Source organism: Drosophila suzukii, chromosome 3, assembly GCF_043229965.1.
Source record: "Drosophila suzukii chromosome 3, CBGP_Dsuzu_IsoJpt1.0, whole genome shotgun sequence".
Lineage (NCBI taxonomy): Eukaryota > Metazoa > Arthropoda > Insecta > Diptera > Drosophilidae > Drosophila > Drosophila suzukii.
Genome location: NC_092082.1, coordinates 36490264 through 36502181, shown reverse-complemented (window position 1 = coordinate 36502181; position 11918 = coordinate 36490264). Strand labels below are relative to the sequence as shown.

Here is an 11918-nt window from a genome sequence, read left to right as displayed (position 1 = left end):
TTAAAAAAAATTTATTTTGCACAAACAACATTAATATAAAATTAATGGTGTAATCAAATTTTGAAATTAATGAAAATGGAATAAAATAAAAATAAATAAATAAAAATAAATTAGCTAAAATGGCTACTCTAAAAGCAATTAGAGACACATATGATAGGGACATTCATTTTAAAGAAAGAATTCTGCAATTAGTTTCACCAACTTCAGTAAGCATTTATGAATTAGAAAATTTTTATATTGAAACATTTAATTTGTATACTTCTCCACTAAAACATTTCACAAGCACCCAAAAGGGAATTGTATTATCCACCATTCCAGGTGTACAAGTTAGATCAGTAGTAGACGAACACCCAATACTAGGTAGAGCAATAGTAATGACGGTCCTTAAGAAATAATTCATCTCCATAATATAATGGAATGGAATGAATTATATAAGCTTATAAATAACATAAAAGTTGACTTTGATAAATCATATAAGTCACTTACTCAGAACAGGCCAATTCAAAAAAATATCATTAAAAAACATGTGGAAATTCTAGTAAAATGCTTTAATGAAGCGCGAATACAAATACATAGTCACAGTGAAAAATTAAATCAAGATCATTGGTCCCAACTATACAAAATTTTTGATCAGACTACGATCTAATTTAATATCAATTAAATAAAAGTTTAAGTTGGACATATCAGTACCGACTATACTTAACACTTCCCTAAAAGTTGAAACTAATGATGAACCGGAATCAACAAAACAAACTGACATTCACCAAATAGAATCAGAAGACCTTACAGAAACAAATCCTAAAATAGAAGAGCAAGATTTAAACAATCTTACTATTCCAGCTATTTTAATGTCAGATCTGGATGATAGTTCAAGCATAATAAAAAATAAAATAAGAAACAATATTACAATGGCACAATCTTATATTGATTTTATTAATACAGCATCCAAGCTTATACCAGTTTTCGATGGAAAAGCTGAAAACTTAACAAGTTTTATTGATGCATTAGAAATAATAGAATCAATAAAAGGCGAGCACGAACAATTAGCAGTTTCCATAATAAAAACAAAGCTTAAAGGTGTCGCCAGAAATTTAATCGGAAATGAAACAACAATAACTGAAGTCATTTCCAGATTAAAAATCAACGTCAAAGGCGAAACTGTAGAAGTGTTGTCAGCAAAACTGATGAACCTACAGCAACGCAATAAAACTGCCAACCTGGTTGAGCAGATGACAAAATCCTTAGAAGGTGCATATATAACAGATGGCTTATCCCTAGAGTTAGCCAGAAGTTATTCCACTCGGCATGCAGTCAAAGCAATGACTAAAAATTGTACAATCGATAAGGTAAAAATTATCATGTAAGCTGGTACCTTCAATACTATGAATGAGGCCATATCAAAATTTGTAAACAGTTGCACAGAAGCAACCGGACAGCCAAACACTGTCCTATATTACAAAAATTACCCGCAGCGCGGCGGAAACCGCGAACGAGGAAATTACAGATGTAACTTTCGTGGTCGTAATAATAATTATAGCAACAATAGTACCCAAAACAATACTGGACAAGGCCAATATAGAGGAAACTATAGAGGCCGTGGCAACTCGAATCGAGGCCACAACAAAAATAACCAAAATAATGTCCGAGTAACCATTAGCCAAACTAGTAGTACATCGGGAAACTCACAAAACCCTTTAGATATTCAACAGTAGAAAATGCAAGGGTTCATACCGTTAATCTTAGTCAGAACATATTTGTATCATTCAATCATGTGGCTACAGAAAAAGAACTTGTCTTTTTAGTAGACACAGGTGCAGACATTTCAGTAGTCAAAGAAAATGCTGATGTCTTTCATGACATACCAGATAATTATATTATAGACATAAGAGGAATAAGTCAAGAGGTAACCAAATCCAAGGGGTTAACTTCTATTGAGATACAGACCACTGAGTACATAATCAAACACGATTTTCATATCGTGGATTTACATTTCGCTATCCCTTGTGATGGCATTTTAGGAATCGATTTTATAAAAAAATACAACTGTCAATTAGACTTTAAGTCATCTGAAGATTGGCTTATAATTAGACCTAATAACTTAAAATTTCCAATTTATGTTCCAATAACATACAGTTCTGGCAACAACTCAATACTTCTGCCAGCAAGATCCCAAGTTATTAGAAAAATTCAACTAAATTCAAAAGAAGGCAGTGTATTGATTCCAAATCAAAAAATTAAGCATGGTATTTATATAGCAAGTACCATAGCAACATCTAAAAACGCTTTCATAAGACTACTCAATACCACAAATAAAGATCAAGTAGTCAGTACAAATAATTTAGCTTATGAATCACTTTCGAACTACGATGTAGTCAAAACTAATCCAGAAAATAGAGAAAAATCTGTATTAACTCAACTTTCAAAAAACTTTCCTTCACAATTCAAATCACAGCTTTCAAGTCTATGCACACAATATTATGATATATTCGGGTTGGAAACCGAACCAATAAGCACGAATAATTTTTATAAACAAAAACTGAGATTAAAGGATGATGAACCAGTGTATATAAAAAATTACAGAAGCCCACACAGTCAGGTGAACGAAATACAGAAAGAAGTCGGAAAATTGATCACCGACGGGATTGTTGAACCATCTGTATCTGAATATAATAGCCCATTGTTACTTGTTCCTAAAAAACAATCTCCATGTTCGGAACAAAAGAAATGGCGATTAGTGATTGACTATCGTAAAAATTAAAAAAAATTACTGTTCGATAAATTTCCAATCCCAAGAATTGATGATATTTTGGTTTAACTGGGAAGAGCAAAATATTTTTCATGCCTTGACTTAATGTCAAGATTTCATCAAATTGAAGTCGGAAAAAGTTCAAGGGATATAACGTCATTTTCAACGAGCATTGGCTCGTATCGCTTCACGCGATTACCTTTCGGATTAAAAATAGCGCCTAATTCATTTCAAATAATGATGACCATTGCATTCTCTGGATTAGAACCTTCACAAGCATTCCTTTATATGGATGACTTAATAGTTATAGGTTGTTCCGAGAAACATATGCTTAAAAACTTAACAGACGTTTTTGAGAAATGCAGGAAATACAATCTAAAGTTACATCCAGAAAAATGTTCATTTTTTATGCATGAAGTGACTTTTCTCGGTCATAAATGCACAGATAAAGGAATACTTCCAGACGATAAGAAATATGACATCATTATGAATTACCCAGCGCGGCACGACGCGGACAGCGCTAGACGATTTGTAGCATTTTGCAATTATTATAGACGCTTCATAAAAAATTTCGCCGAATATTCACGGCACATAACAAGATTATGTGAAAAGAATGTTCCCTTTAAATGGACAGATGCCAAAACGCATTCCAATATTTAAAAACAAAACTAATGGAACCTACTTTGCTACAATATCCCGACTTCAGCAAAGAATTTTGTATAATAACTGATGCCAGTAAACAAGCGTGTGGAGCGGTTTTAACTCAAAACCATAACGGACTCCAACTACCCATTGCATATGCATCAAGAGCTTTCACTAAGGGAGAAAGTAATAAGTGTACAACAGAGCAGGAATTAGTTGCAATTCACTGGGGAATACTACATTTTCGACCATATATTTATGGAAATCACTTTACAATTAAAACAGATCACAGACCATTAATATATCTATTTTCAATGATAAATCCGAGTTCCAAACTGACACGTATGAGGCTAGAGTTAGAAGAGTATGATTTCACAGTTGAATACCTAAAGGGAAAAGACAATTATGTAGCTGATGCGTTATCAAGGATAACCATTAAAGATCTGCAAAACAGAAATTCCGCGCGGAAAACAAACAAATAGAATTGCCTAAGCGTTCTATAGAGAAAGCTTCTAAGCCCAACGTATATGGAGTCATAAACAATGACGAAGTACGTAAGGTAGTGACCTTGCATGTAAAGGATATGCTATTTGTTTGTGCCTAACCGAAGTAGACACTTCCGGCTTTGCTGGCAGGACGATCGCGTCGAGGAATGGTAACGATGGTTACTGCGATGCTGGACCACATGCGATGCGGAACTGCGCTAACGTGGTTAGCTGCTAGTTGAGATAGTGTATTACGAGCCATATTCCCAAATGTAGGAAGTAGAACCGCGGAGTTAGGAGGTGTGTTGATAACTGATTTATTCTTCATTTGATATCTGCTTATATACTACTTGGAACACGGAAGCTTAGTGATTAGTGAAATAAGCTATATTCTAAAGTAGGTCAGGGAATTATGATTATGGTGCAGTTGGCTCAGCTAAACTGCAACATGTGCTGACTGCATTGGTGCGTCAGTGTGCCGTTGAGTCTGTGAGACGGTGAGTCGGTGAGACGGTGAGTTAGTGAGACATATAATATGCTGATCAGCAATTCTCATATGCAGTGGGTGCTACTGAACGCCTGGTACTGATACTGCAATATGTGCTGACTGCATTGGCGGGTCAGTGAGCCGTTGAGTCGGTGAGACGGTGAGTTAGTCTACAGTGAGTGCTACTGAGTGCCTGGTACTGTTCCCAACTTGGTTACTGCTTGATTTGTTGGGTGTGGTCATGTTGAGTACGTTTGGGTACGAACACTATTTTTATTTAAACATGGTAGGAAAATTTCTGCAAGATATGATGTTAGCGATTTATATACCAATGGAATCCTAGACTTAGGTCAATTTTTCCAAAGGCTTGAAATGCAAGCCGGTATAAACAAAATCAGCCAACTCAAAATGACACCGTGGGAAAATATCTTTGAACATGTATCAATAGATAATTTTAAACAAATTGGCAACAAGATATTGAATACCTTAAGAGTAGCGCTACTCAACCCGGTGGCCCTTATAGAAAAACAAGACGAGAAAGAAGCAATTCTGTCTAAATTCCATGATGATCCAATACAAGGAGGACATACTGGCATTACAAAAACCTTGGCCAAGGTCAATAGACATTATTTTTGGAAAGGTATGACTCGAGATATTACTGAATATATACGAAAATTTCAGAAATGCCAAAAAGCTAAAATAACTAAGCACAATAAGACTCCATTGATAATAACTAATACGCCTATAAATGCTTTTGACAGAGTGATAGTGGACACTATTGGTCCACTTCCAGAATCAGGAAATGGCAATGGGTATGCAGTCACTCTAATATGTGACCTGACTAAATATTTAGTTGCTATACCAGTTCCAAATAAAAACGCGAACACTGTCGCTAAAGCAATTTTTGAATCATTTATTCTGAAGTACGGTCCAATGAAGACGTTCATTACGGACATGGGTACAGAATATAAGAATTCATTTATAAATGACTTGTGCAAATATCTAAAAATTGAAAATATAACATCTACGGCACACCACCACCAGACAGTAGGAACCATAGAACGAAGTCATAGAACTTTCAATGAATACATACGCTCATATATATCTGTTGATAAAACTGATTGGGACGTATGGCTTCAATATTTCGTTTTTTGTTTCAACACGACCCCTTCAATGGCATATAATTATTGTCCATACGTGCTAGTACTTGGTAAAACAAATTATTTACCAAAACAATTTAATAGTATAGAAAATATAGAACCCATATATAATATAGATGACTATGCTAAGGAAAGTAAATATAGATTAGAAGTAGCATACAAAAGAGCTAGAATAATGATAGAAAAAAATAAGGCGAATAATAAGATAGTATATGATCAGAAAATAAAAAACATAGATATATCAGTAGGTGATCAAGTCCTTTTAAGGAATGAAACAGGTCATAAGTTAGATTATCAATATACCGGTCCGTATAAAGTAACGGAAATAGGAGAAAGAAGTAACATTATAATAACAAATAATAAGAACAAAAAACAAACAGTTCATAAGGATAGATTAAAAATGTTTACTTCATAATTGCATTTAGCACGGCCATGCTTAGAAATACTTTTTCTTTAAATACGAATATTATTCCTGGTTCAATCTCTTTGTATCAAAAATAAAAATTTTAAAAAATATTTTAAAAAAATAATAATTATTCCTTTAAGTAAAATATACTAATAAATTAACTTCATAATATTACGTTATTTTTCAAAAGGAGGGAGATGTAGTGTGCACATATACTGAATATCTACTGTACCAAGAGTACTTAAAGCAAACACACTGTAACACTTTGTTGCAGTGTTTACATAAACAAAGGCCCGGTCAAAAAACCAAGTGGCCGAAACATGAGTCGATCGGCGCGCTCACAGAATGTGCAAGTGTCAGCATTCTGTTGCACACGCCGGCCGCTCAGCCAAACTCAAGTACATACATATACCCTCGCGCTCCAGCTAAAGAGAGCATAATTAAATACACTTGATATACATAAGATATACATAGCCGTCTCTCTGCCGTCCAACTGTAGGCAGCGCAGCTACGAAACTTAGGCTTACTTAGATCCTAAGGCAAATTGTTAAATCAGAAACAGCTTGACGTTGGAAGCGGCATTAATGCTGCTCCTGAATACAAAAAAAAAAAAATTAAAACTACAAAAAGAATGCGTTCTCACTACAGTAGGCTTAGTTCGCCCGCCCCGGTCCAGCCTTCTGGCAACGGACCTAGCTCGTCCGGAGATACCTAAGGGGTCGCGTCTTCTCCTGCTAATGCGGAAGAGGTCAATTCCTCCATTAACGACCCGTCCCAACCGGTTTCCTGGATCTCGGTCAACACCTGATCGAGGACCCCGACCTTCGGTCAACGGCGTGTCTGGCGGGGCAGTCGGGGAGGTCGGAATTGGCTCTGAATGGAACGTCGCGTCTCATCCCAATGCGGGCGGTGGTGGTGGTGACGGAGGTTCGTCCACGTAAAGACTTCCGGCGCGTATCCAGGGTGCCTCGATTGTGATGGACTTGACCTCGATGCACATCATCGAGGCACGTCCTTCCCAATGACAGACTTGGCCCTCGACCATGCGGTGATAGGTGTGCTCGATGGAAGGGCGTCGGGAGGACTCGGTATACCTCGTGTGACCGGCTCGAGGATCTCGTCTGGGCCAAGGCTGCTTGTGGTCTCCTTGAGATGCGTCATGCTTTGACCACTCTGGACGACGACCTCTCGAGTACCGCGAGGCTCGGCGCGCTCGTCAGGGTCGCTCGCGATGGTGGGGACGTCTTCGACGTGGTAAGTTGCCGAGGATCGAGTGGCTTGTCGCCTCCACATGCCCGCAAACCGAGCCTCTGCGCCGTCGTTCGTCTCCTCTTCATCTTGGCCGCCATTCTTGGTGTGTCCTTCCACCCTGCTTGTTCTCTCGAGTCATCTCCTTGGATAGTCTCGTTCCCTTCTTCTGCGGCTGCGTTCTCGACATCTTCCGTGTAGTAGGGTTCCAGCTGGCTGATGTTGGCGGAGCGTCTTTCTCCAGGACATCACAAAAGGACGAGGTTAGGGGATGTGAACCTCGTTACGGTGTAGGGGCCGTCATATTTAATGGCCAATTTGGCGGCGAAACCTTCGGCCGCCTTCAAGAGAGGATGTTGACATAACCAAACTTTATCCCCGAGCTTCGCTCTCCACTGTAATGTCATGCTTGTTCTTGGAATGCACGTTGGAGATTGGACCTGACAATTTCGAAGATTCCTCTAAGCTGGAGCGCTTTACCTTCGGGGTCCTTAGCTATCACCGCAGATCCGGGGGTGACCTCGTCGTACAACATGGTAGGGAGTCGGGGCTCGCGTCCTTGCGTCAGAAAAGCGGGGCTGAACCCCGTAGAGTCCGATACGCTTGCGTTGATGGCGAGTGCTATTTCCGGCAATAGCTCGTCCCAGGAACTTTGGTCCCCCTCGGTGAGTCGGGCTATCATCGTCTCTCCTGTGGACAGTATGGAGCCGTATATTGGATCTCTACCCCCAGCGTATGGAAATACTTTCTCAAAACGCGACTGGTAAATTGAGTGCCGTTATCGCAGATGAACTTCCGAGGGATGCCGACTCGACCTAGTATACGTTCCCGGAAAGCATTCTGGATCTGGGTGGCAGTAGCTTTTCGTAATGGGATAAAATCCACCCATTTGGGAAAGATGTCGTGAAATACGAGGAACATAGTGTTTCCGTGTTTCGATCAGGGTAGCGGGCCGACAAAGTCATCGCATAATAAGTCGAACGGTTCGTTTGTTACGCGGGCTAACATTTTGCCCGCCGCTTTCGTGTGGGCGGTTTTAAACTTCTGACACGACTCGAAGCGCTGGACGTAACGTTTCGCGTCTCTAAGCATTCCGGGCCAGAAATACCTCTGAGACAGTCGAGAAACGGTCTTTCGGACCCCCAGATGCCCAGCCGTGGGCGCGTCGAGACATTCTCGTAGGACTCGGACTCTGCGTGGGCTAGGGACGCACAGTTTTCACGGGAAGTAGTCCTCGTCATCAGCTCTGTGCCCTAGATTCCGTTAGAGTTGTCCGTTTTCCACTACGTAATCTGAGAACTTCTCGGGGCATTCTCTAATTTTAACTTTCATACCTTGGATCCATCTACAGGGTGTCTCCACTTCGGCGGTCTGTTGCAAGACATCAAAGGGTTGTCGGTTGTTGTTGCCACCACGTTCAATTTGCCTCGTCGGTAACGCACGTCGAACTTGAACTGTTGTAACTCCAGCGCCCATCTTGTTATCCGACCAGAGGGGCTTTCGATGGAGTTCAACCACTTGAGGGCTAAGTGATCGGTAACAACTTCGAGCCGATAACCTTCCAAGTAACACCGCATTTTCCTAATGGCCCATATGATGACCAGACACTCCTTCTCTGTTGTTGTGTAATTGCCATCCGTGGCTGTGAGTCGACGACTCGCGTGAGCGATGACTTTCTCCAATCCTTCGATATCTTGCGACAGGACTGCTCCTAGTCCCACGTCACTAGCGTCAGTTTGCAACACAAACGTCTTGTCGAAGTCGGGACACCCTAACACGAGGGCAGTGGTTAAACTCCTTTTCACCTCATCTAGCGCGTTCTGCTGTTCGTGGCTCCATGCCAACTTCCGACCCTTCTTCAACAGGGCCGTCATTGGCTGTACCACAGACGCGAAGTTCGGGACGAACCGGCGATACCAAGACGCCATGCCTAGGCACTGCCGAAGCTCCTTGAGACAGGTAAGGGGCTTCAGGTTGGTAATGGCCGTCACTTTCACCGGGTCGGTCTGGACTCCTTCTGCACTAATCACGTGGCCTAGGTAAACTAGTCTCCGCCTGAAGAACGCGCACTTCTTTGGGTTTACCTTCAGGTTCGCCCTCCGCAGCCTGCGGAAGACTTCGGCCAGGTTGGCCAAATCTTGTTCCTCCGTGGCGCCTATAACGATGATATCGTCCAAATAGGCGAAGGCGAACGGCTCCATGTCCGCACCAAACATGCTATCCAAAGCGCGTTGGAAAGTTGCGCTGGCCGAGAGAAGTTCGAAGGGCATGAATTTCCATTGGTATAGGCCTCTGCCCGGAACGGTGAAGGCCGTGAATTGGCGGCTGTCTTTGGCCATGGGTATCTGCCAATAACCGTGCTTTAAATCTAGCGTCGAAATAAATCGGGCTTGACGTAGTATTTCCAGGATGTGATTGATCCTGGGGACGGGGTACGCGTCGGGCACTGAGTGAGCGTTCAATTGTCTGCAATCAGCACACATGCGCCATTCACCCGTATTCGTCTTGACCAATACTATGGGCACGCTGTGCGGTTCGATGGCATCTTCGCGAAGCAATTCGTCCACTTGAGTGCGGTCATCTGACGCATGATCCGCTTGTGCGCGGGGGCCTCACTCCGCTCCGTATACGTAGTGCCCTTGTCGCCCGATTGCTGTCTCTTCGGAACCTTCGTACTCCATTCTTCGAGTGCTCCTGGGTTCGTATCCTCTGACGACATCAGATCGATTTTACTTGGCCGCAGTCGGGGGTCTTCCGCCGACGGGCCTAATTTTACCTTAAGGGCGGCTCCTCCACACTGTATCCGCGATCCCATCGCCGCCAAGAAATCCATACCTAATATCACGCGATCCAACATGGTTGGCGTCACTTATAACGGCATCCACACTTGCGTGCCAGCTAATTCTACACGAGTACGCCATAACTTCTTCACTGCCAGACTTGACCGATCAGCTAACGCTATTGAAGTGATGATCTCTTGCATCTCCTCCGGCCTTGCTATCATGCGAGCATATCCTTCGCTCGCAAAAGTCCTCGATGCTCCGATCCGTATGGTAGCGGTGATCAGGCCGTTGTTTATCCTTAACGGTGTGTTTCTTGGTGTCGGGCTGTTATTTCGCTCATCTCCGCTGCGCCCGCATCTCGGCGAAGACGTTGTTCGTTTCCCGTGGCGTTTCGGCGACAACAATCGACAATCCTACGATCGCAATCCTAACAAAAGTTCAGGCGTGCATTAGTACAACCCCGCATAAAGTGACCTACTTCTCCGCATATACCACAAGCTCGCTGTACTTCGTTGTTTGATAGGGGCTGCCTGATCATCCGATGAGTTGCGTTGCCTCCTTGAATGATTACCCAGGGTTTCGAAAGGGTTTCGGCGTCAGACGAGGGTTGGCCCTATCCCGGTCCGTAGTCCCCGTCCTGGGAATCCGTGCGCGACTTGACGTCAGCTGCCTCACACTCCCATGCTCCAGTGTCTCAAACTCGTGGCGTCTTATATACTGTCGATATTTTGGTGCCATATTTTAGTAGACCCGATAGAGTTCTTCTTCTTTTGGTATCGACCAAATAGTCCTTAAATGTCTCGTCCACTCCCCATATGTGGGCTCGGATCTCGTCCTCTAGACGCTCGAAGTAACGTGGGGGCAGGAAGAAACTCCGGAATTCGGCCCGAAATTCTACCCACGTAACCGTCTGTAAGCGGCTCGTGCGGAACAATCGTGCTGCCCTACCTTCCAAAATTTCTGACATGGCTCGGGGTACCTCCTCCTGGTTAATTCCGTATGTTGCTATTTTCTCCCCAAGTTCCTCGGCTAGTAAATGTCGGGGCAGAGTGACGGTTACTGGGACTTCTAAATCTGGCGGCTTCGGCACGCCGCGGCTTTCGAGTGGTGGGGCAATGAGATCTCGTGACGTGCCGGAATGGACTCCTCGATAAAGTTATCAGTCTACCGGGAGAGGCATGGAACCTGACTCTGACTAACTTGGGTCGATTTGGCATCCGGCGTGAAGCGTTCGTCGCCACCCAGTCGGTTGAGACTTACAGCTCTCGAGTTGTACTGTTCCAGTAGCTGAGCGAGCCGTTTCCACACCGACTCTGGAAACGATCCTGCACCCACAAGTGCAGCAAATGCCTTCTGCGTTTCTGCTACGGTGCGGTCAGCGCTGAACCCGAACTTTTCCCTAAAGTTTTTCTGATATGATAAAACTTTAGTTACGGCAATTCCTTGGTCAACACTACAACTACGACATTTAACTCCACCAACTATCATCCTCTTTTCTTCTAAACCTTAAAACTTTAGTTCAAGATCGAGTTTGGCTACACTTGTTGATTTGTACAAAGGATTACAGAAAACAAGCGGACATGTGTATCAGTTCTGCTATTCCTTTTGTATATGCAGGTGTTATCGCATGCTGATGCATATTTATGTTTTAAGCAAGCTGATTACACTAGTAAACTGATGTTTGCGGTCGATATTCCGGTCGTGAATAAATCGACTGTCCTATCAAACAACGCGCTAGTTACCACACCGGTACCATCAACTACGCCACCGTCTAAACCTCCCCGTGCTACCCTTTTTCAATTGGACAGTGACCGGCAGCTAGCCGTTCGTTCCACATAGGATCGACATAAGAAATGCAACATCAGCACAAGGCAGGATGTTGCTAAACGACACCCACTCAGCAGAGCTCTAGAAAATACTTTGTTAGCATTTACACACCCACACATACATAATTGTAAACA

The 11918-nt window shown here is 42.6% G+C and overlaps 1 protein-coding gene across 1 annotated transcript; it reads right to left on the bottom strand.

Moving 5' to 3' along the window:
* Positions 1-6818: 6818 nt before the first annotated feature.
* LOC139352763 (uncharacterized) lies at positions 6819-10031 on the bottom strand. Its single transcript, XM_070995393.1, has 6 exons — positions 9700-10031; positions 8509-9640; positions 8283-8427; positions 7655-7864; positions 7123-7412; positions 6819-7058 (listed from the first exon to the last, which is right to left on the bottom strand). The coding sequence occupies exons 1-6, from the start codon at positions 10029-10031 to the stop codon at positions 6819-6821; spliced, it is 2349 nt and encodes a 782-aa protein (XP_070851494.1).
* Positions 10032-11918: the final 1887 nt, after the last annotated feature.

Coding starts and splice junctions, on each gene's coding strand:
- LOC139352763 (XM_070995393.1), bottom strand. CDS start 10,031: ATGTTGGATCGCGTGATATTAGGTATGGATTTCTTGGCGGCGATGGGA. Junction 9,641..9,699: donor ATGCCATCGAACCGCACAGC/GTGCCCATAGTA, acceptor TGCTGATTGCAG/ACAATTGAACGCTCACTCAG. Junction 8,428..8,508: donor ACCCTGTAGATGGATCCAAG/GTATGAAAGTTA, acceptor AACGGAATCTAG/GGCACAGAGCTGATGACGAG.